This window comes from Amblyraja radiata, chromosome 4, assembly GCF_010909765.2.
Source record: "Amblyraja radiata isolate CabotCenter1 chromosome 4, sAmbRad1.1.pri, whole genome shotgun sequence".
In the NCBI taxonomy this organism is placed as follows: domain Eukaryota; kingdom Metazoa; phylum Chordata; class Chondrichthyes; order Rajiformes; family Rajidae; genus Amblyraja; species Amblyraja radiata.
The window spans coordinates 8,378,095-8,401,733 of record NC_045959.1 but is presented as its reverse complement, the minus strand read 5'-3'; the positions used below and the strand labels follow the sequence as shown (position 1 = coordinate 8,401,733).

The window sequence follows — 23,639 nt, the reverse complement described above, 5'->3', positions numbered from 1 at the left end:
AGAGAACTGGCTGGAAAACAGGAAGCAAAGAGTAGGAGTAAACGGGTCCTTTTCACAATGGCAGGCAGTGACTAGTGGGGTACCGCAAGGCTCAGTGCTGGGACCCCAGCTATTTACAATATATATTAATGATCTGGATGAGGGAATTGAAGGCAATATCTCCAAGTTTGCGGATGACACTAAGCTGGGGGGCAGTGTTAGCTGTGAGGAGGATGCTAGGAGACTGCAAGGTGACTTGGATAGGCTGGGTGAGTGGGCAAATGTTTGGCAGATGCAGTATAATGTGGATAAATGTGAGGTTATCCATTTTGGTGGCAAAAACAGGAAAGCAGACTATTATCTAAATGGTGGCCGACTAGGAAAAGGAAAGATGCAGCGAGACCTGGGTGTCATGGTACACCAGTCATTGAAAGTGGGCATGCAGGTGCAGCAGGCAGTGAAGAAAGCGAATGGTATGTTAGCTTTCATAGCAAAAGGATTTGAGTATAGGAGCAGAGAGGTTCTACTGCAGTTGTACAGGGTCTTGGTGAGACCACACCTGGAGTATTGCGTACAGTTTTAGTCTCCAAATCTGAGGAAGGACATTATTGCCATAGAGGGAGTGCAGAGAAGGTTCACCAGACTGATTCCTGGGATGTCAGGACTGTCTTATGAAGAAAGACTGGATAGACTTGGTTTATACTCTCTAGAATTTAGGAGATTGAGAGGGGATCTTATAGAAACTTACAAAATCCTTAAGGGGTTGGACAGGCTAGATGCAGGAAGATTGCTCCCGATGTTGGGGAAGTCCAGGACAAGGGGTCACAGCTTAAGGATAAGGGGGAAATCCTTTTAAAACGAGATGAGAAGAACTTTTTTCACACAGAGAGTGGTGAATCTCTGGAACTCCCTGCCACAGAGGGTAGTCGAGGCCAGTTCATTGGCTATATTTAAGAGGGAGTTAGATGTGGCCCTTGTGGCTAAGGGGATCAGAGGGTATGGAGAGAAGGCAGGTACGGGATACTGAGTTGGATGATCAGCCATGATCATATTGAATGGCGGTGCAGGCTCGAAGGGCCGAATGGCCTACTCCTGCACCTAATTTCTATGTTTCTATGTTTCTATAGCTGAACAGATAGCAAATTGGTTTCATGGAAGGAAGCAGATGGTGATGGTGGAAGGTTGTTTCTCGGACTGGAGGCCTATGACTGGTGGTGTGCCTCAGGGTTTGGTGCTGGGTCTGTTTGTCATGTACATCAATGATTTGGATGAGAACATTTTAGGGCAAGATTAGGAAGTTTGCTGATGACACAAATGTGGGTGGTTTTGCAGGCAGTGAAGATGGTAGTGAAAGATTGCAGCAGGATCTTGATTGATTGGCCAGATGGGCTGAGGAATGGTTGATGGAATTTAATACAGAGAAATGTGAGGTGTTGCATTTTTGGACATCTAACAAGGGCAAGACCTACACCGTAAATGGTAAGCCTCTGGGGAGTGTTCTGGAGCAGAGAGAGATCGAGGAGTGCAGGTGCAAGATTCCTTGAAGGTCGAGTCGCAGGTAGATAAGGTAGTCAAAAAGGCTTTTGGCACATTAACCTTCATCAGTCAGAGTATTGAGTATAGAAGTAATGGCGTCATGTTGCAGTTGTATCGCCGTCGTCGTGGCTATCCCTCTAGGTCGAGGATGATGGTCTACATTCTGTTGTTTTAATGGACTTTCAGGTGGCTTATGAGTCCAATCCTGGCTTTGAAAGTTCTTCAACATTCAGGACAGGGAATTCCAGATGGCAGATCGGGCTTTGGTTGTTGCTTCCTCTCTTTCCGTTTTCTTCCCTTTCTTCTAATTCTGCGCATCTCTTGGCTTCGAAGGTCGCTGTTCCTCCTTGGATGATGGTTGGCCAGAGTTTCCTATCCTTGGCATTGGTTTCCCAATTGTCGATGTCGATTGCACATTTCTTCATGCTAGCTTTTAAGGAGTCTTTGAATCTCTTCTTTTGTCCGCCTCTTTTCCGTTTGCCTTCTTTAAGCTGGGAGTAGAAGGTTTGCTTTGGTAGACGCTCATCTTCCATCCGAACAACATGACCAACCCATCTTAGTTGGTTCTTGGTGACGAAGGCTTCGATGCTAGATGTTTTTGCTTCATTCAGCATGCTGACATCGGTTCTTCTGTCTTCCCAACTGATATATAAGCTGCTTCAAAGACATCGTTGATGGAACTTTTCAAGTGTTTTCAGATGGTGTCGGTATGGTGTCCAGGTTCCTGATGCATACAGGAGCGTTGGAATCACCACTGCCTTGTACACTAACATTTTAGTGTCTGTTCGGATGTCATGATTTTGGAAGACTCATGTTCGAAGACGTCCAAAAGCTGTTCCAGCACATTAAGACGATGTTAGATCTCGTCATCAAGGTCGACATTGGAGGAGAGGTGGCTTCCAAGGTACAGAAAGTGATCCACATTTTCCAGGGTTGTTTCACCAAGTTGAATCGACGGTTCTTTCCGATTTGTCTCAGTTGGTGATGATTGGTAGATAACCTGAGTCTTCGTGGAGTTGATGGTAAGTCCAAGTTTTGTGTATGCCCTGTTGAAGGCAGTCAGGATCTGTCGCAGATGATTTTCTGAGAGAGGTGCAACACAGTTGTCGCCTGCGTATTGGAACTCGATGAGGGAGCTCATAGATGTCTTAGTTTTGAACTTGAGACGGACAAGATTGAAAAGTCTGCCATCTGTCTGAAGACGATTTTGATTCCTGGGGGTAGGTCGTCCTGGATGATGTGGATGGTTGTCACAATGAAGATGGTGAACAGTGTTGGGGCAATCACGCATCCGTTTCACTCCTGATCTGACTTGAAACGGCTCACAGTTGCTGTTGCTGGCCATGACTGTGGCTAGCATGTCATCATGGAGGAGTCTCAGGATTCAAATATACTTTTCAGGACATCCAAAGGTGGATAGGATGTCCCATAAGAGTTCCCTTGATATCGAGTCGAAGACCTTAGTGAGGTCGATGAATGCCATGTACAAAAGGTTGAACTTGTTCACAACATTTTTCTTGTAGTTGACGCATTGTGAAGATCATGTCGGCTGTTCCACGTGATGGTCTAAAACCAGCTTGTGTCTCTGGAAGGATCTTCTCGGCTGAAGGCTTGAGTCAGTAGTTCATGATGCGGGCGAGGACTTTGCCTGCTGTTGCTAATAGGGAAATTCCATGATGGTTTCCGCAGTCAGATCGATCGCCTTTCATTTTGTAGATGGTAACGATTGCTGAGTCTCTAAAGTCTCGTCGTGCATCTTCATTTATCCAGATCTTGATGAGAATTTGATGCAGATGGTAATGGAGCAGCTTACCTCCAATTTTGTAGAACTCGGCTGGTATTCCATCGAGTCCAGCTGCCTTGTTGTTTTTCACGGTTTTGATGGTTTCCTTGACTTCTTCAAGTGGTGGTAATCTGCTTAGGGAGTCGTCAACGGGCTGCTTTAGAATGGTGTTGATCACATTTCTGTCAAATGAGACGGTTTGATTTAGAAGATCTTCAAATCTCCATCTAGAATTGATGTCAGCATTGCTCTTCAGGATGGTTTTTTATTTATTTATTAGAAGTACAATAAGTTACAGTAGTACACAACACATATATCTTATTACATTTGTTATACCCCTTCATTTTTTGAGCTTTAAGAAAGATAGAAATAAAGGAAGTAAGGAAAGTGGGAAAGAGTCGTGCGAGAAAGTGTTGAAAAAAAAGCCCACTAGAAAAAGAGTTAGAGAAGAAAGTTAAGAAAGAGACCCTAGAAAAGAAAGAAAGAAAGAGAAACAATTGCTCTATTATAAAAAACCACGCATCTTCGCCTTTGAGAGGGGCTTGACCGTGAGTGGATGAACCAAAAATGGCTTTGGTTGCATTGGAAAAAGCCTCGAGTGTCGTTGGCATCAGCTAGTTGTTGGATTTCCTGAGCTTGCTCCCGCCACCATTGGTTTTTCAAGTTTCAGGTGCTCTTCTGGACTGCAGCCTTGCATTCCTGATAGCACTTCCTTTTGGTAGCTGACTGTTGATCATTTTGTAAGGTGATGAAAGCTTTTCTCTTTTCATCAATGAGCTGTTGGAGTTGTTTGTCATTATTGTCGAACCTATCCTGATGTTTTTTTTACTTGAACCCAATTGTTTCTTTGCAGGAGGCAATGATAGCTTTTTTCAATAGATTCCAGTGTTCTTCGACAGATGGTGGGATTGGTTGAGACAGTTGTTCTTGAAGTTTTTGTTGAAACTTCTGTACATGGTTGATGTCTTGAAGGACGTCAACATTGAATGTCTTGATGGTGTTTTGGTTTTGATGTTTCCTTTTGGGCCGAATCATGGTGGACGAGATGAGACGATGGTCTGTCCAGCACTCGTCGGCACCAGTAACAGCTCTTGTATTCAGTACATTTTGTTGGTCTCGGGATCGTACGATGATGTAGTCGATGAAGTGCCAGTGTTTGGAACGTGCAGCTGCCAGGAGACTTTGTGCCTGTTTTTCTGGCGAAATAAGGGGTTTGTAATCACCAGGTTGTGTTCAGCACATTTGGTGAGGAGGAGTGTTCCATTGACATTGACCTTGCCAACTACTTCCTTGCCGATTGTTCCAGTCCAGAGCCTATGATCTTTCCCGACTCTGGCATTGAAGTCCCCAAAGAGAATGATCTTGTCGTCGTTGGGAACAGAGGAAACAACGTCATCAAGTTGGGCGTAGAAGTTCTCCTTTACTTCATTTTCAGTGTCCAGAGTTGGATCATAGGTGCTGATGATGGTGGTGTATTGGTTCTTGATGAGTTGGATGCGTGGAGTCATAAGACGTTTGTTGATTCACAGTGGTTGTTCAGTCAGCTTAGGAAGTCGGCTGTATCGGATGGCAAAACCTACTCCGTGGATCCCCGGTTGTTTAGGATCAAGACCTTTCCAGAAAAAGGTGTATTGACCTTGTCCTTCCTTCAGTTGCCCTTCTCCAGCATCTCTGGAGAGAAGGAATGGGTGACGTTTCGATCAAGACCCTTCTTCAGACATCACCCATTCCTTCTCTCCAGGGATGCTGCCTATCCCGCTGAGTTACTCCAGCTTTTTGTGTCTATCTTCGGTTTAAACCAGCAGATGCAGTTCCTTCCTACACAAACCAATGTTCGATCCTGACTGTGGATGCTGTATGTACGTGGTTAGTGCATTCTCCCTGTGATGCGTGGGTTTTCTCTGGGTGATCCAGTTTCCTCCCACATTCCAAAGACATGCAAGTTTGTAGATTAAATGGCTTCTGTAAATTGTGTGTGTACGAGGATTCCTGGTTGGCTGAAGTGTCTGTTTGTAGGTCAATTGGCTTCTGTAAATTGTCCCTAGTGGGTAATATATGGAATATATGGTATACTGGAATCTCATATAGATAGGGTGGTAAAGAAAGCTTTTGGTATCCTAGCCTTTATAAATCAGAGCAGCATTGAGTATAGAAGCTGGGATGTAATGTTAAAATTGTACAAGGCATTGGTGAGACCAAATCTGGAGTGTGGTGTACAATTTTGGTCGCCCAATTATTGAATCCTTTATTTGTCATTCAGACCTTTCGGTCTGAACGAAATGCTGTTGCCTGCAGCCATACATGTAATAATAACAAAACACAATAAACACAAATTAACATCCACCACAGTGAGTTCACCAAACACCTCCTCACTGTGATGGAGGCAAAAGTCTTAGAGTTACTGTCTCTTCCCTCCTCTTCTCCCTCTGCGCCGAGGCGATACCCCACCGGGCGATGGTCAGTCAGTCCGCGGTTCAAGCTCCGCGGCCCGGGGGGTGGTCAAAGCTGCCCGCAGCTGTTGCAACGGGTGCTCCGGAAAACAGGCACCAGCCTGTGACCTGCGAGCTCCTGACATTGTCCTCCATTGGCCCGCGGCCGAGCCACGGATCCAGGTCGCCGCCGCCAGAACGCCGTAGCACCGTCTCCGCTCCGCACCGGGCCGCCCACAAGGCAGCGTCTCAGCCCCGCACCAGGCTGCCCCCACGGAAGCACCTTCCAGCCGGGAGCCGGTCCGCCCACACGGCAGCGTCTCAGCCCCGCACCAGGCTGCTCACACGGGAGCGCCTTCCAGCCGGTAGCCGTGCCGGCCGCACGGGAGTGTCTCAGCTCCGCACCGTCCGCCCTCACCGGAGCGCCGAGTCGTGCCGCTACCCGGACGTCGCCACAGCTCGAAGACGGCCAGCCTCGCTGGCTCTACCTCCGGACCCTCGAGGTCGGTCGCAGGTTGGAGGCCGCCAGCTCCGCCATTAGGCCTCAGCGCAGACGGGGAAGAGAAGGGGAATACGACAAAAAGTCGCATTCCCCCGAAGGGAGAGACAGAAAGCTCTGTTTCACCCTCCCCCCACACACATAACACCACCTAATAACCAAAAAATGTACTAAACTAGACAAAAAAAAACAACATAAAAAGTAAAAACAGACAGACTGCAGGCGAGCCGCAGCTGTATCACAGCGCCGCCACTTCCGGAATTATAGGAATTATAGGAAGGATGTCAACAAAATAGAGAGAGTACAGAGGAGATTTACTAGAATGTTGCCTGGGTTTCAACAACTAAGTTACAGAGATAGGTTGAATAAGTTAGGTCTTTATTCTCTGGAGCGCAGAAGGTTAAGGGGGGACTTGATAGAGGTCTTTAAAATGATGAGAGGGATAGACAGAGTTGATGTGATCAAGCGTTTCCCTTTGAGAATAGGGAAGATTCAAACAAGAGGACATGACTTCAGAATTAAGGGACAGAAGTTTAGGGGTAACATGAGGGGGAACTTCTTTACTCAGAGAGTGGTAGCGGTGTGGAATGAGCTTCCAGTGGAAGTGGTGGCGGCAGGTTCGTTGGTATCATTTAAAAATAAATTGGATAGGCATATGGATGAGAAGGGAATGGAGGGTTATGGTATGAGTGCAGGCAGGTGGGACTAAGGGAAAAAAGGTGTTTGGCACGGACTTGTAGGGCCGAGATGGCCTGTTTCCGTGCTGTAATTGTTATATGGTGTTATATGGTTAATATAGAACTAGTGTACGAGCATCGCTAGTCGGCGCAGACTTGATGGGCCGGCAAGGCTGACAAGGGATGTCAGGTACAGTAACAAGTTTGAAACAAGTTTATTCATGGATAACCCCTTGAGATGGACAGTCATCTCGTTTTGGAGGGGCTCCAACATAAAACATACAGCACAAGACATAACATACATAAAGGCTCTCATTGACCCACCTACCCACACACCAATCCCATAACCCCTCCATCCCCACTTGTTATAGTTTATAACAATTGTTAATTGACTTTACATATCCAAAAATAATAAGTTATATGTTACAGCACAAATGATCACACACAGAGCAAGCTAGATAAAGGAGCTTGAAGACTCTAATACTAGAAACAGGTACATTGTTTTATAAGGAAGAGTAAAAGTGTATTTTTAAATAGACAAAATGAGCTAATAGTCCTTATGGTACTAGGCAAAGTGTTCCAGTCAGAAGGAGCTTTGAATTTAAATGCACGTCTCCCAATTTCTTTGTTAGTTCTTGGAATGAAAAAGAAGGGTTGCTGAATATGTCTTAGTGAGTGTGAGGGTGTGTATGGTAATAGGTCTTGTTTTAGATAAGAAGGGTAATTGAGATGGATGCATTTAAAGATGAACTGGAACCAGTGGTAGCATCTTCGAGCGTGGGGGGATAACCAGTTTAGAGTTTCGTACATAGAGCAGTGGTGAGTTATATATGGACACCTTAAAATAAATCTGCAAAGACTATTATAAACTACATTGAGAGATTGAAGATGTGTATCAAATGTATTCTGATAGACAATATCAGCATAATCCAGTGTTGGTAGTAGTAGTTGAGAGACAATTCTTTTTCTCATCTGAAAGGTGAAACAATTTATATGGCGGTAAAGAATAGCTAGATTACAGCTGAGTTTTTTAGTAATCGTCTCACTATGTTTCGTAAATGAAAGTGTTGGGTCGAGCCAAACACCAAGATATTTGAAGTTCAATACGTGTTCTAATGGTGATCCTTCAATAAATGATATAGTCAGATCTACAGAATTACTAAGGCCTTGTCGGGTACCAAATAACATACTGCATGATTTATTTTTATTTAAAATTAATTTTTTAAATAATAGCCATTTCTGAACAGAAGTAAGATCTAATTGAAGGGTTCTTTCAATTTCAGACTTGTTAGTACTAGATGTATATAGCACTGCATCATCGGCAAATAGTTGTATTTGACAGTCAGAACAGATATTAGGGAGGTCGTTTATGAAAATAGAGAAAAGGAGTGGTGCCAAAGACGAACCTTGCGGGACCCCCTTCTCAACAATTAAGAAATTGGATTGACTTCCATTAAAAGTGACACATTGGCGTCTGTTATGAAGGTATGAGTTAAACCACAGTAGATTGTTTTGAGAAAGACCAATAGAGTAAAGTTTATCAAGCAGTAGGTAGTGGTCGACAACATCAAAGGCCTTGGTTAAATCAAGAAAGATGGCACCGGTGAGTTTACCATCCTCAGAAGCAGTGAACACATCGCTGGTGAGTTTTAACAGAGCTGTAGTTGTGGAGTGATTAGGTCTGAACCCAGACTGGCATGGAGATAGAATGTTGAAAGTTGAGACATAATGTGATAGCTGGTTAAACACTAGTTTCTCAAGAATTCTAGCCACCGAGTTGATAATTGAGATGGGGCGGTAATTGTTAATATCGTGTGGGTCGCCTCCCTTATGCAGTGGAGTAACATTAGCACACTTCCACACGGAAGGGAGGGTACAAGTTGAAAAGGACAAATTAAACAGGTCGCATAGTGGGTACATTAGAATATTAGCTCCTAACTTAATGAATTTAGTCTCAATACCAGCTGGTCCAGGTCCACAATCATCCTTTAATTCATTAATAGCATGTTGAATGTCAACAGGTTTTATTTTTTGAAAAGAAAAAGAGCTTCTACATGTAGAGGTAGCTGGAAAGTCACATATAATAGATGAGTCAAATACAGTAGAGCTACATACAGTGGAGAAGTGCTGGTTGAAAGCATTGGATATAACAGCAGGGTCCTGAATGATGTCATTGTTGACCCGAATCTGAGTGCTGATATTTTGATTTGATTTATTAAGAACATTATTTAGTCTTTTCCAGAACTTTTTTGGATTAGGCATGTCTTCAGAAAGATGTTTTTTAAAATGACTTGATTTAACATTACGTGTTTTTGTCGTACACTGATTCCTTAAGGACCTATATTTTTCCCAATCAGCAGGGTCCTTTGTTTCCCTGAAAGTCTTCCAGACTTTATCCCGCTCATTAAAAAGGTTGATCAAATCAGCACTAATCCATGGTAAATGTTTTCCCTTGACTTTTATTTCTCTCCAGGGGGCATGCTTATCGATAAATCTTGTGACTTCAGTGTATAAATAATTCCAGGCATCCTCGACAGTTGGTATAAGTTGAAACCTGTCCCAGTTTATTGCAATCAGGTCCTGCATATAATTATCATAATTAAATTTTCTACATTGTCTAACACGAATATGTTTAGGAGGGAGACGGGAAGGTTTAATCTTCCACGCACAGAAAATAGCAGAATGATCGCTAAAGCAATCTGACAAAACACCAGATGTTAAGATTCGGTCAGGATGGGTAACAAGAATCCAATCTAATAGTGATGTAGAATTGCCATGAACTCTGGTAGGTTCGTTGATTAACTGGGTCAGGTTTATACTTTTAAGCAAGTTTTTGTCGTTAGAAGAGGAGCGATCGAGCCAGTTTTTATTGAAGTCACCAAGAAGCACTAATTCACATGGGTGTTCAATAGAGGTGAGAGTGGAAATTAGGGACTTAGTTGAGTCAGGATGAACAGGGGGGGATCGATTGATAGTGCCGATAATTAGATGTTTATTCTCATGAAGTTTTAACCTAATGAAAAGGCTTTCAAAGAGAGATGAGGTTACTTTAGGGATAGTAGGTTCAGATATAAAGCGAGTTGACACATAACAAGCTACACCTCCAGCTCTCGTAGTCCTATCTGCTCTATATAATGCAAATTTATCAATATGAATATCATTGTCACAAATTTCACTATGTAACCATGTTTCTGAAAATGTTATTATGTCAGGTTTATTCTGTGCAATCCAAACTCTAATTAAATCTATCTTTGGAAGAAGACTCCTAATGTTCAAATGGATGATTTTTAGGCCTTTAGCTGTATCAATTATGGATCAGTTGGGTGTAGATAAGGTTGGGGGAGTGGGGTAGGGAAATAGCATGAGAAAGGGGACGGGAGTGCCACATACACAGATTGACACAAACACACACACACAGAAGACAGGACAGACAAAGCACACAAGATCAGGCTGCGTCATTGAGAGAGAGAGAGAGAGAGAGAGAAAGAGAAAAAAAGCGAGCATGCACACCTCAGTCTGCATAGCTCATGTTTATGCAAACAGTATAAAAATTAACGCAAAGAAGTACAACGTAGCAAAGATGAGCGGGAAGCTAGAGGATTGGGTAATGTTTAAAGAACAACAGAAGATAACCAAAGAGACAATACGGGGAGAAAAGATGAGGTACGAAGGTGAGCTAGCCAAGAATATAAAGCAGGATAGTAAAAGCTTCTTTAGGCATGTGAAGAGGAAACAATTAGTTAAGACCAAAGTTGGACCCTTGAAGACCGAAAAAGGTGAATTTATTATGGGGTACAAGGAAATGGCAGATGAATTGAACAGGTACTTTGGATCTGTCTTCACTAAAGAGGACACAAACAATCTTCCTGCTATAGTAGGGGCCAGAGGATCTGGGGTGACAGAGGAACTGAAGGAAATCCACATTAGGCAGGAAATGGTGTTGGAAAGACTGATGGGACAGAAGGCTGATAAATGCCCAGGGCCTGATGGTCTGCATCCCAGGGTACTTAATGGTCTAGAAATCGTGGATGCATTGGTGATAATTTTCCAATGTTTTATAGATTCAGGATCAGTTCCTGTGGATTGGAGGGTAGCTAATGTTATCCCACTTTTTAAGAAAGGCGGCAGAGAGAAAACAGGGAATTATAGACTAGTTAGCCTGACATCGGTGGTGGGGAAGATGCTGGAGTCAATTATAAAAGATGAGATAGCGGCACATTTGGATAGCAGTAACAGGATCGGTCCGAGTCAGCATGGATTTACGAAGGGGAAATCATGCTTGATTAATCTTCTGGAATTTTTTGAAGATGTAACTAGGAAAATGGACAAGGGAGAGCCAGTGGATGTAGTGTACCTGGACTTTCAGAAAGCATTTGATAAGGTCTCACATAGGAGATTAGTGGCCAAAATTAGGGCACATGGTATTGGGGGTAGAGTGCTGACATGGATAAAGTGGTTGGCAGACAGGAAACAAAGAGTAGGGATTAACGGGTCCCTTTCAGAATGGCAGGCAGTGACTAGTGGGGTACAGCAAGGCTCTGTGCTGGGACCGCAGCTATTTACAATATACATCAATGATTTGGATGAAGGGATTCTTAGTAACATTAGCAAATTTGCCACACAGATGACACAAAGCTGGGTGGCAGTGTGAATTTGCCACACAGATGACACAAAGCTGGGTGGCAGGAGGATGCTATGAGAATGCAGGGTGACTTGGACAGGTTGGGGAGTGGGCAGATGCATGGCAGATGCAGTTTACTGTGGATAAATGTGAGGTTCTCCACTTTGGTAGCAAAAACAGGAAGGCAGATTACTATCTAAATGGCGCCAAGTTGGGAAAAGGAGAAGTACAACGGGATCTGGGGGTCCTTGTACATCATTCTATGAAAGTAAGCATGCAGGTACAGCAGGCAGTGAAGAAAGCGAATGGCATGTTGGCCTTTATAACAAGAGGAATCAAATATAGGAGCAAATAGGTCCTTCTGCAGTTGTACAGAGCCGTAGTGAGGCCACACCTGGAGTATTGTGTGCAGTTTTGGTCCCCTAATTTGAGGAAGGACATTCTTGCTATTGAGGGAGTGCAGCGTAGGTTTACAAGGTTAATTCCCAGGATTGCGGGACTGAGAGAATGGAGCAGCTGGGCTTGTACACTCTGGAGTTCAGAAGGATGAGAGGGCATCACATTGAAACATATAAGATTGTTAAGGTTTTGGACACTTTAGAGGCAGGAAACATGTTCCCGATGTTGGGGGAGTCCAGAACCAGGGGCCACAGTTTAAGAATGAGTCAGCCATTCAGAACGGAGACGAGGAAACACTTTTTCTCACAGAGAGTGGTGAGTCTGTGGAATTCTCTGCCTCAGAGGGCAGTGGAGGCAGGTTCTCTGGATGGTTTCAAGAGAGAGCTAGATAGGGCTCTTAAAAATAGCAGAGTCAGGGGATATGGGGAGAAGGCAGGAACGGGGTACTGATTGGGGATGATCAGCCATGATCACATTGAATAGTGGTGCTGGCTCGAAGGGCCAAATGACCTACTCCTGCACCTATTGTCTATTGAAGGGCCTGTTTCCACGCTATATCTCTAAAATGAAAACTACCTCCCAATACTGCCAGGCCTGTGACAGCAAACTGTTTGCATCTGAGAAGAGCCCTCGGTGACAGCAGAGAGACTCCATATTCTTCATTTTTCATTTCTTGTCCAGCTGACCACACAAGTAAAATCTACTGAGATGTTAGAACTGCAGAATGGCTCAATAATTGATCATTATTTTGGCAGACTGCGCTCGATCTGCTCAGTCGCATTGAGCAGTTCCTCAGTGCACATCCTTTCTCAATCCTTCAAATAATTCAGGCCAAATTATCATCAAGTTGGGTCCAGCACATTTGTAATTGAGAGACTTGACCGACCAATTAATGGCAGTCATCTTCTTTCATTAAACACGTTATAATACATCCATCGACTGCGATAGTTGGAGACTTGGAGCCAATTGATTACATCTTTGTGTGGCCATGATCAATTTCACAAGGAGTAATCAATGAGCAGCATGACAACTTATCTGGTGAAATTAATGTACTGAAGTACCAAAGTACTGATATTTTCAACTCGCAACTTGTTACCATCAATATCTCCACTGGATCAATTAATTTTATAATGTCGGAATAATGGCCTACCTTTTAAGGCTTGCAGTTTGCGTGTTTGTATCAAAGTGCCGGCCATACAAGTTTTCTAATCATATTAGGCAATGATAATGAATCTAGATGTTTGCATTCATAAAGGCTACATTTACAGGTGACCTCTCAATACATCCGCCAATATGAGGAGTCAGCAACAACCGGAACAAATGGTCCAATTGTGGAAAGTGTTGTTATGCTAGAAATCTTTTTGAAAATAAAAACATTGTCGAAAGTTATGACACATTTCAGTTCCCGAGGACTCTCACAATTTGAACTGTTTGCAAATTGGAAATAAACAATAATGCTGTGCGGGAGAGCATCAAACAACCACCTGTGAAGAGAGAGTGAGCAGGCACAGGAAGAGTGGCCGCTCTGCTCAGCTCCACCAAGCCCCCAATTGTTGCAGCTCGTGGGTGGTGAGAAATCTCAAAGGGAAATGCCCCAATACCACCAGGCAGATGATGCATGCAGCCCACCAGCAGATGGCAAATCCATCTCCATTCATCCTGCCAGTTTGCCAAACACATTGGTATGTACGAAAGAATAACAAAATAGGATATCTATCTATCTATTCTATTACTAAAACTCTCATCTTGACCACTTCCGGTTTGCTTTTTTTTTTAAATCTGCGCAAAAACGGTACCCTTTATCGCTAGGATTTTTTGCCACCTTACTCGCCGTTCTCTGCTCCTCCAAGCGCACCAAGTTTTGTTCTGATCGGTGGTAGATTACAAAAGTTATGAAAGTTTAAAAAAATCGTGAGATCAGCAGATTGGTCTTCTTGCCTGTCAGTCACCACAAAGCTAACGCCCCTTCCGGCACCCGCTGGAGAATAAAGCCCCGGAGGCGGGGTTGAATCCACAAGTGCTGATTGAGTCCGCAAGAGTGTAGTCGGGAAAGCCGCTGTGTGGAGTCGGGAAAGCCACTTCGTGTAGTCGGGAAAGCCGCTGTGTGGAGTCGGGAAAGCCGCTGCGTGGGGTCGGGAAAGCTGCTGTGTGGAGTTGGGAAAATCGTTCTGTGGAGTCGGGTAAGCCGCTGTGTGGAGTTGGGAGGTGCTGTGTGGTGTCTCGTAAGCCGCTGTGTGGAGTCGGGAAAGCCGCTGTGTGGAGTCGGGAAAGCCGCTGTGTGGAGTCGGGAAAGTCGCTGTGTGGTGCCGCGGCCAGTGGCCGTTGTGTGGAGTCCCTCCCCCTCCTCTCCACACACCCCCATCCCCCACACCCTCACTTTACCCCTCCTCCATTCCTCCACCCTCCACCCCCCACCCACACCATCCCCCGTCCCCACAGCCCCCCCTCCACCACACCACACCCCCTCCCCCACACACACACCCCTCCCCACACCATGGTGGATATTGCATTCGGGAATGGGTTGCATTGGGGGACCAGGCCTCCCGTGTGACTGAGATTACGTGGGACCCAACAGGTCCCACGTAATCGAGTTGGCTTTTCAAAACATATGTACTTGCAGTAATGCTTTATTTACATTAAAGTATTTTGGATCTCTTTTTTATTATTTCACTTGAATGCATTGACAGATTGCAAAGCTGCAGGCAGGAGTTCCTATCTGCCTAAGGTTTACTCACCAATTTTGTGAGTGGGGTTTCTTCTGGCTCACCTGCAAGTCACACATCGCCTTGGCAACTCGGTGGAGGACATATGGCACAACAGAATGGGGTTGCCAAATGCAAAGTGCATGTGGCAGAACACATTCAGCAAAATGTGGACCTTTGTATTCTAGTGTTAATTAAATCCATTTATTTTTCTGCAGCCAAAGTCAAATGAGAGTGAATATTCAATTCTGTCCTTTAATGATGAGGAAATTAACAGCAATGCAATTCAAAGATAAAGCAGAACACGGTGCCTCTGTTCAATCCTTTAGTTTCACTACATTTGCCAGAATATTAGACAAGCATTCTGGCTCATTGCGAGCAGTCCATTTGAGTCACAATTACAGCTGAACCCAGTGACATATCTCCGGCATAAAGAAAATAAGAAAAGAATAAGGTTTGCTTCAGAATTTGAGCTAAAATTACCTGCAGGGCTGGAATAACAGGGTAGAGAGCTTCACATAACTTGTTCCAGCTTAAAGCGCTCATAACTAGATGTCCTTGCATTAGGTAGAGGATTATGTCCTTTGCAGCAGTGTTCACCTGCAAGATGATAGAGAAATGCATTGTTCACGTTTGAGAAAGTTATTCACATCCTCACAAAATCTTTTGAGAAATATATTGAAAGGGTAAGATCAAAAACACAGATTTTAAGGGTTTTTTTCCCCCAACAACAAAATGGGTGAGTTTAACGTGACCGTATCTTTGCAGTTGACAGTTGAAAGGCACTGGTATGAAGACTGAGACGCGAGTAGGTGGATTACAACCGATATTAAAAATAGGGGTGGCACATTGGGAGAGCAGGAAGATGCGCAGTGGTTTGGATTTAACCAACCCATGGATGAGTGAAAGGTATTGTGACCAGTGTGTGGTATCAGGGATTTGATTTAATGAAGGATGTTCTATATTGCTGATGATAACGGAAAATGTGACCTTTATGTGAAAACTGGCATGTATGTTGCTTGAATATTACATTTCACCAAAGTCCATGTCTGAATATTTAGGTCTGGCTGCAGGCGGCCAAGGGCTACTTCATTCTCTGGAGTGTTAGGAATGCAATTGAAGGTTGTGCAATCATCAGAAAACATTCCTACTTCAGATGGAAGGAAGGTCGCGATGAAACACCTTAAAATGCTAGCCTTGAACATTATCCTGAATGTCAACATCATGTCCTGATGTGAGGATAATTGACCTCAAATAACAATAACCATCTTTCTTTATGATATGCAAGATTCTAACCTATGAACTTCACTTTGAATTAGACACCTTCATGGTGCAGTGAATCAAATGGTACCTTGATGTCCAAAGGTCAAAAATACAGTTTAAATGAACAGATAAAAGAAGCATCTGATTTTGTCAGCGTGGAGAACCAAACTGAATACTGGTCATGTCAAGTTAAGAGAGTTTATTGTCATGTGTCCCAGGTAGGACAATGAAATTCGTGCTTGCAGCAGCACAACAGAATATTGTGGGCGTAAATACAGAACAGATCATTGTGTCCATATACCATAGAATATATATATATATACACACATAAATAAACAGTTAAAGTGCAATAGGCTTGTTATAGTTCAGAGTTTGTTTGAAGTTGTGTTTAATAGTCTGATGACTGTAGGGAAGAAGCTGTTCCTGAACCTGGATGTAACAGATTTCAGGCTCCTGTACCTTCTACCTGATGTCAGCGGAGAGATGAGTGTGTGGCCAGGATGGTGTGGGTCCTTGGTGATGCTGGCAGCCTTTTTGAGGCAGCGACTGCGATAGACGCCCTCGATGGCTGGGAGGTCAGAGCCAGTGATGGCCTGGGCAGTGGTTACAATTTTTTTGCGGCCTTTTCCACTCCTGGACCCTCAAGTTGCCGTACCAAGCCACGATGCAATCTCTCTACTGTGCACCTGTAGAAGTTCGAGAGACTCCTCCTTGACACACCCACTCTCCGTAATCTTCTCAGGAAGTAGAGGCACTGATGTGCTTTCTTTATAATTGCATCAGTGTGCTGGGACCAGGAGAGATCCTTCCAAAGTCCACAATCAGTTCCTTGGTTTTGCTGGTGTTGAGAGCCAGGTTATTGTGCTGGCACCATTTGGTCAATCTCGCTTCGATACTCTGACTCGTCACCTTCCTACAACAGTGGTGTCGTCGGCGAACTTGATGATACGCAGTCATGAGTATAGAGCGAGTAAAGCAGGGGGCTGAGCACGCAGCCTTGAGGTGCTCCCGTGCTGATTGTTATCGAGGCTGACACATTTCCACCAATACGGACAGACCGTGGTCTGTGAATGAAGAAGTCGAGGATCCAATTGCAGAGGGATGCGCTGAGATCTGAGAGCTTGGTAACCAGCTTGGAGGGGATGATTGTATTAAATGCCGAGCTGTAGTCAATGAATAACAGCCTGGCATATGAGTTTTTGTTGTCCAAGTGGTCCAGGGCGGAGTGGAGAGTCAGCGAGATCACATCCACCGTTGATCTGTTGTGGTGGTAAGCGAACTGCAGTGGGTCGAGGTTCTTGTCGAGGTAGGAGTTGATATGCGCCATGATCAACCTCTCAAAGCACTTCATCACCGCCGGCATTAGTGCCACTGGTCGATAGTCATTGAGGCACGTCACCTTGCTCTTCTTGGGCACCGGTATTATTGATGCCCTTTTAAAGCAGGTGGGAACCTCAGAAGTGAGAGGTTGAAAATGTCCGCAAATAATCCAGCCAGTTAGTCCGCACAGTTTCTGAGAAATCGACTGGGTATTCCATCGGGTCCAGACGCTTTCCGAGGATTCACCCCCCTAAAGGATCTTCTGACTTCGGCCTCTGTGACTGTAGTACCATCAGGGCGAATGGGGGCTCGGGAAGGCAAGATGATCAATAGTAGAAAATTTATTTTATGGAAGGAAATTATCTGGCCTATGTATCAGTGCCAGTTAGAAACAAAGATCTAGCCAACCTAATCACACTTGTGATTACCAGATCAAACTCTGCAGAGCGCATGTACATGTCATTTTTGCTTTGCTTGAGGCTTTTTGTTTCTATCTCGATCAGAGTTGTAGACTCTCCTTACCATAAAAGTTTAAAAAAAGGTATCCATTCATATTTAATCCTTCTACCAACTATTTAATAGCAATGTCCCCTTTTTATGACCCATATGCTAATGTAAATAGGTCCTTTCTATTTGTCCCATCTTGGCTCCTCATAAGTCTGAAAAAGGGTCTTGACCCGGAACGTCACCCATTCCTTCTCTCCAGATATGCTGCATGTCCCGCTGAGTTACTCCAGCATTTTGTGTCTACCTTTGGCTCCTCATAATCAGATACACTGTCACGCTCCAAAGCAAACAGCTATACCAATTCATCTTTCCAGAGCTATAATTTTTCCAGTCTTTCTAAATTTCTCAGAAATCATAATTTTCTCTCAATGTGGTAACCTGCATTCAAATAAATGATGTTTGTTGTTCAAGAAGGAACTGCAGATGCTGGAAGATCGAAGGTACACAAAAATGCTGGAGAAACTCAGCGGGTGCAGCAGCATCTATGGAGCGAAGGAAATAGGCGACGTTTCGGGCCGAAACCCTTCTTCAGACTGATGGGGGGTGGGGGAAGAAGGAAGGAAAAAGGGAGGACGAGGAGCCCGAGGGCGGGGGGATGGGAGGAGACAGCTCGAGGGTTAAGGAAGGGGAGGAGACAGCAAGGGCTAGCAAAACTGGGAGAATTCAACGTTCATGCCATCCGGACGCAAGCAACCCAGGCGGAATATGAGGTGCTGTTCCTCCAATTTCCGGTGTTGCTCACTCTGGCAATGGAGGAGACCCAGGACAGAGAATAAATGATATTGAAGCTGTTGTCTAATAACTGTTGTGTCATGTTTGAGTGTAACCTCCCTGCTAATATATTCCAAGTTCCCTGGATTCCATTTTAGATACCAAGAAACAAACTGAGTATATACTTCAAATAAAAACTTTTTCATACATTTTTGTGCAAAAAGAGTATGGGCTAATTGAAGCGTTCCAACAACAAACTGAAATGTACACAATAGACTGAATGACCTCCTCCAGTGCATTCTTCCAACCAAATCACATGTAATCATCCCCACATCTCAATTTACAAGAAAAGAGTGTCCCATTACTTTTAATAAAAGCATTCAGAAATCGAAAAAGTACCTTCTCTATGGGGTCTTGTAAGCCAAAAGTGCATATTTCATACAAAACCCGAGGATGGAGCAGAAAATGAACACCATGAGACACGGATGATACTGGTTTGGTTACATTGTTGATTGACAAGCAATCCTTTGAAAAAATATGTAAAAATAAAATTAATTACTGGATTGAATACAAGATCAATTCTACACATTAACATTTTCTAATTTTGGTTTTCATACACATTTCTTTCAAGCTCCTTCTCTTAAAACATCAATATCAATTATTGTAATTACAGGTTCATTTAGCTTCAGTCCCATGATGGCACTGTTGTTCAAAATAGGTTTCAGGTTTATAATCCACATCAGGTCCTCAGGCACTTGACATTTCCTGTAGCTTTGAGGAATATTCTGTTGTTAGGATAATAATATTTGAATGGCTCCTATAAATGTGGAATAAGCTGTTTTGCAGTATTTGAGGACACACGTAAATTTGTACGGTTCATGGGGCATGACTTATTCCTCAACCAACACTAGCTGATTTTGTGTTTGTCCACTTATCTCATTACACTTTGTAGTATTTGCCATATACAGACCGGCTACATCTATCTATATAACTAAAAGTCTCATCTTGACCACTTCCTGTCTGTGCTGTATATTGATTTTAGAAAAAACGCTACCATATATCGCTATGATTTTGGCCATCTCACAGTCCTCCTCCACTGAGGCACCCCCGAGGATTTTTCCGAAAATAAAAAAGTTATGAGTGTTTAAAAAAATCTTGAGAACAGCTGATTGGTCCTCTCGCCTGTCAATCACCGCAATTAAGGTAACGCCCCTTCCGGGGGAGGGGAGGGGGGGGGGCAGGGCTATAAAACCCCGCATGCCTGGACGTGTGTCAGTCACTCTGGAGATCGCGAGGGAGAGTCCACAACTGTGATTCTAAGCTGTGAATCAACTGAACTGTGAGTCTGCAATGTACTTACAATAAATGATTTGTTAGCCCGTAATGATAATGTAATGAGTTGATTGGCAATTTGGTGGCCTGTACTCTGCCTGAAATGCTATGAAACTGAATTTGGTGGCCTGCACTCTGCCTGAAATGCTATGAAACTGAATTTGGTGGCCTGCACTCTGCCTGAGATGCTACGAAAATGAATTTGTTGGCATGTACTCTGCCTGAAATGCTACGAAACTGAATTTGGTGGCCTGCATTCTGCCTGAAATGCCACTGTGAGAAAAAGTCACTGCGAGAAAAAGTTGTTCCTTGTCTACGTTCTAAATGGCTTACCCCTTATTCTTAAACTGTGGCCCCTGGTTCTGGACTCCCCCAACATCAGGAACATGATTCCTGCCTCTAGCGTGTCCAAACCCTTAATAATCATATATGTTTCAATAAGATGCCCTCTCATCCTCCTAAACTCCAGAGTGTACAAGCCCAGCTGCTCCATTCTCTCAACATAGGACAGTCCCGCCATCCCGGGAATTAACCTGTAAATTTACGCTGCACTCCCTCAATAGCAAGAATGTCCTTCCTCAAATTAAGGCACCAAAACTGCACACAATACTCCAGGTGTAGTCTCACTAGGGCCCTATGCAACTGCAGAACGACCTCTTTGCTCCTATACTCAACTCCTCTTGTCATAAAGCCCAACATGCCATTCGCTTTCTTCACTGCCTGCTGTACCTGCATGCATACATTCATAGACTGATGAACAAGTACCCCCAGATCCCGTTGTACTTCCCCCTTTCCCAACATGACACTATTTAGATAGTAATCTGCCTTCCTGTTTTTGCTACCAAAGTGGATAACCTCACATTTATCCACATTGATGTAATCTATTGGCTCATTTGTAACATTTTCCAACCTGCACGTGCTCAGTTCCCTGGTCCATCTTTATGATAATTTGCCTGGTCTCATTTTTGGCAACATAATACTCCATTGAAGATCAGCGAATGATGGAATCCAGCATCGTCCTGACAGTTCACACTGCCACCCAGCTTTGTGTCATCTGCAAATTTGCTAATGTTACGTTGAAATCTTTCATCCAAATCATTGATGTATATTGTAAATAGCTGCGGTCCCAGCACCCAGCCTTGCCATTCTGAAAGTGACCAGTTAATCCCTACTCTTTGTTTCCTGTCTGCCAACCACCTCTCTATCCATGTCAGCACTCTACCCCCAATACCATGTGCCCTAATTTTGCCCCTAATCTCCTATGGGGGACCTTATCAAGTGCTTTCTGAAAGTCCAGGTACACTACATCCACCGGCTCTCCCATGTCCATTTTCCTTGTTACATCTTCAAAAAATTCCAGAAGATTAGTCAAGCATGATTTCCCCTTCTCAAATCCATGCTGACTCGGACCGATCCTGTTACTGCTATCCAAATGTTCAGCTATCTCATCTTTTATAATTGACTCCAGCATCTTCCCCACCACCGATGTCAGGCTAACTAGTCTATAATTCCCTGTTTTCTCTCTGCCGCCTTTCTTAAAAAGTGGGATAACAATAGCTACCCTCCAATCCACAGGAACTGATCCTGAGTCAATAGAACATTGGAAAATTATCACCAATGCATCCACAATTTCTAGAGCCACTTCCTTAAGTACCCTGGGATGCAGACCATCCGGCCCTGAGGATTTATCAGCCTACAGTCCCATCAGTCTATCCAAAACCATTTCCTGCCTAATGTGGATTTCCTTCAGTTCCTCCGTCACCCCAGATTCTCTGGCCACTACTATAGAAAGAAGATTGTTTGTGTCCTCCTTAGTGAAGACAGATCCAAAGTACCTGTTCAACTCATCTGCTATTTCCGTGTTCCCCATAATAAATTTACCTTTTTCGGTCTTCAAGGGTCCAACTTTGGTCTTAACTATTTTTTTCCTCTTCACATACCTAAAGAAGCTTTTAATATCCTGCTTTATATTCTTGGCTAGCTTACCTTCGTACCTCATCTTTTCTCAACGTATTGGCCTTTTGGTTATCTTCTGTTGTTCTTTAAACATTACCCAATCCTCTTGCTTCCCACTCATCTTTGCTACATTGTACTTCTTCGCTTTAATTTTTATACTGTCTTTGACGTCCCTTGTTAGCCATGGTCGCCCCTTTCTCCCCTTGGAATCTTTCTTCCTCCTAGGAATAAACTGATCCTGCACTTTCTGTATTATTCCTAATACCAATACCAACCTGATTTTCCCAGTCTACCTGCATGTTGAAATCTCCCATAACAACCCATCCCATGACAAAAGATCAATGATGCTTTTTGCTTACCTTTACAAGGGTTAAAGAGTAGCAATAAGACTCAGTTTTAATAACTGGCAGGGGATGAGATAAGAGCTTTAGGAACACTTTCTGACTTTCTCCTTGATGTATTGGGCTGCCCTGTGTCGATTTACAACTGCAAACAAATATAAACATGTTAAAATTGAGCTTTTTGCACAACAAAAATCTAATATTTAAAAATATTTCAACTCTCTATACTTTGACAATAGCTTTCCTCAGAATACGCACAAGGAAAATGAACTGGGCCATGCAAGTGATCTAATGACTTAAGTCTTCTGTGCAACAAGCTGTTTACCCTGTTGCAGTGAGGACAATTAGACATCTAGGGCCCCGAGCCTGAAAGAAAAGCATCTTCGAAGCAAATTAAATTGAAACTAACAGTACAAAAGACAAGAAATCATAAATTGTGAGGATGAATTCAATGCAAATTAGATAGACAAAAACTGTGGAAAAAAAGATTTGATCATAACATTAAAATCACAAAAGGAGACTCTTAAAACAGAATTAATAGTTCATTTCTGGCACCAGTAATTAACACATAATTTATCACTAAAATAATAATTTGTTATGAGTTTAGTATGTATTTATCATAAAAAAACATCAGGTTCAGTGCATTCAATGCATTTCAATGCTGAAGTAGACAGCAAGATTGTGCTTTTGTGAAGGTGACAAGAGAGCAGAACATTTCCAGTAGCAAATATTGAATAGGGACATAGCTGCTGAATAATTTACACATTGATTTCACTGTTATTCTGACAGCAGGTTACAGTCCAATGTTAACCGCAAAAGGGAAGAATTGACTTTAATGAAAGTTGGATAATGATTAAGATGCCAAAGACAGTTCAAAATGGAAGTGGGATATTGAACTGATGTAACAATTTACTTCTCTATCCCATTCCCACCTACAAAACCCAATGTAAACTCAAGGAACATAATGTAATCTTATGACCAAGCACACCACAGTTCTCAGGATTTAAGATCGAGCTAAACAATTTCAGACAGTCAGCCTTTTCAGTATGTATCAGAGCAGGCCAGCTCCAAATGAAGCAAAGATCAAACAAAAATCTACACTGACACAAAAGGGTTTGTTTTTGGCTATATGAGGTTAAATGAATAACTAGTGCCACGCATTAAAAGCTGAGCAAATGCATTAAATGCTGGTGCAACACTAAAATACACTATTCCTTCAAAACTGCTAACATTTATGTATATTAAAAAAATCACATTCCTTTTCAGTTTAGACAAAATAATCGAATCCGATTATGAAGATATTTTCAGCATCAGGCATTTGCTTTGTTTGTTGATGGTGTGCAGTTTACACACAGGACCAACGGGGAACTGTTAAACCTGCATTGCCTGAATTTCACAACCAATGTCACTCAGGTCTCATTAAGCTGCAACACATAAATGACACTTGCTTATGTGCCTGTTTGATGGCCTAAGTTCTTAAATCATAATCGACTCCTTTACAAAAGCATGCAGGAAAATGGATATTGAATTTAATGTCTGCAAAATATAATTCCTCAAAGTTCCTCTCTCTGTGTACAACATGAC

At 43.2% G+C, this 23,639-nt stretch overlaps 1 protein-coding gene across 1 annotated transcript in view; it reads right to left on the bottom strand.

The window, feature by feature from the left end:
• Positions 1-23,639, bottom strand: part of rttn (rotatin) — a 235,429-nt gene that overhangs the window by 160,906 nt on the left and 50,884 nt on the right. The window contains exons 14-16 of the mRNA XM_033018928.1: positions 22,074-22,200; positions 18,826-18,951; positions 15,109-15,225 (exon numbers count right to left, since the gene is read on the bottom strand). Coding sequence (XP_032874819.1) covers positions 15,109-15,225; positions 18,826-18,951; positions 22,074-22,200 — 370 coding nt within the window. The remainder of the gene's footprint in view (positions 1-15,108; positions 15,226-18,825; positions 18,952-22,073; positions 22,201-23,639) is intronic.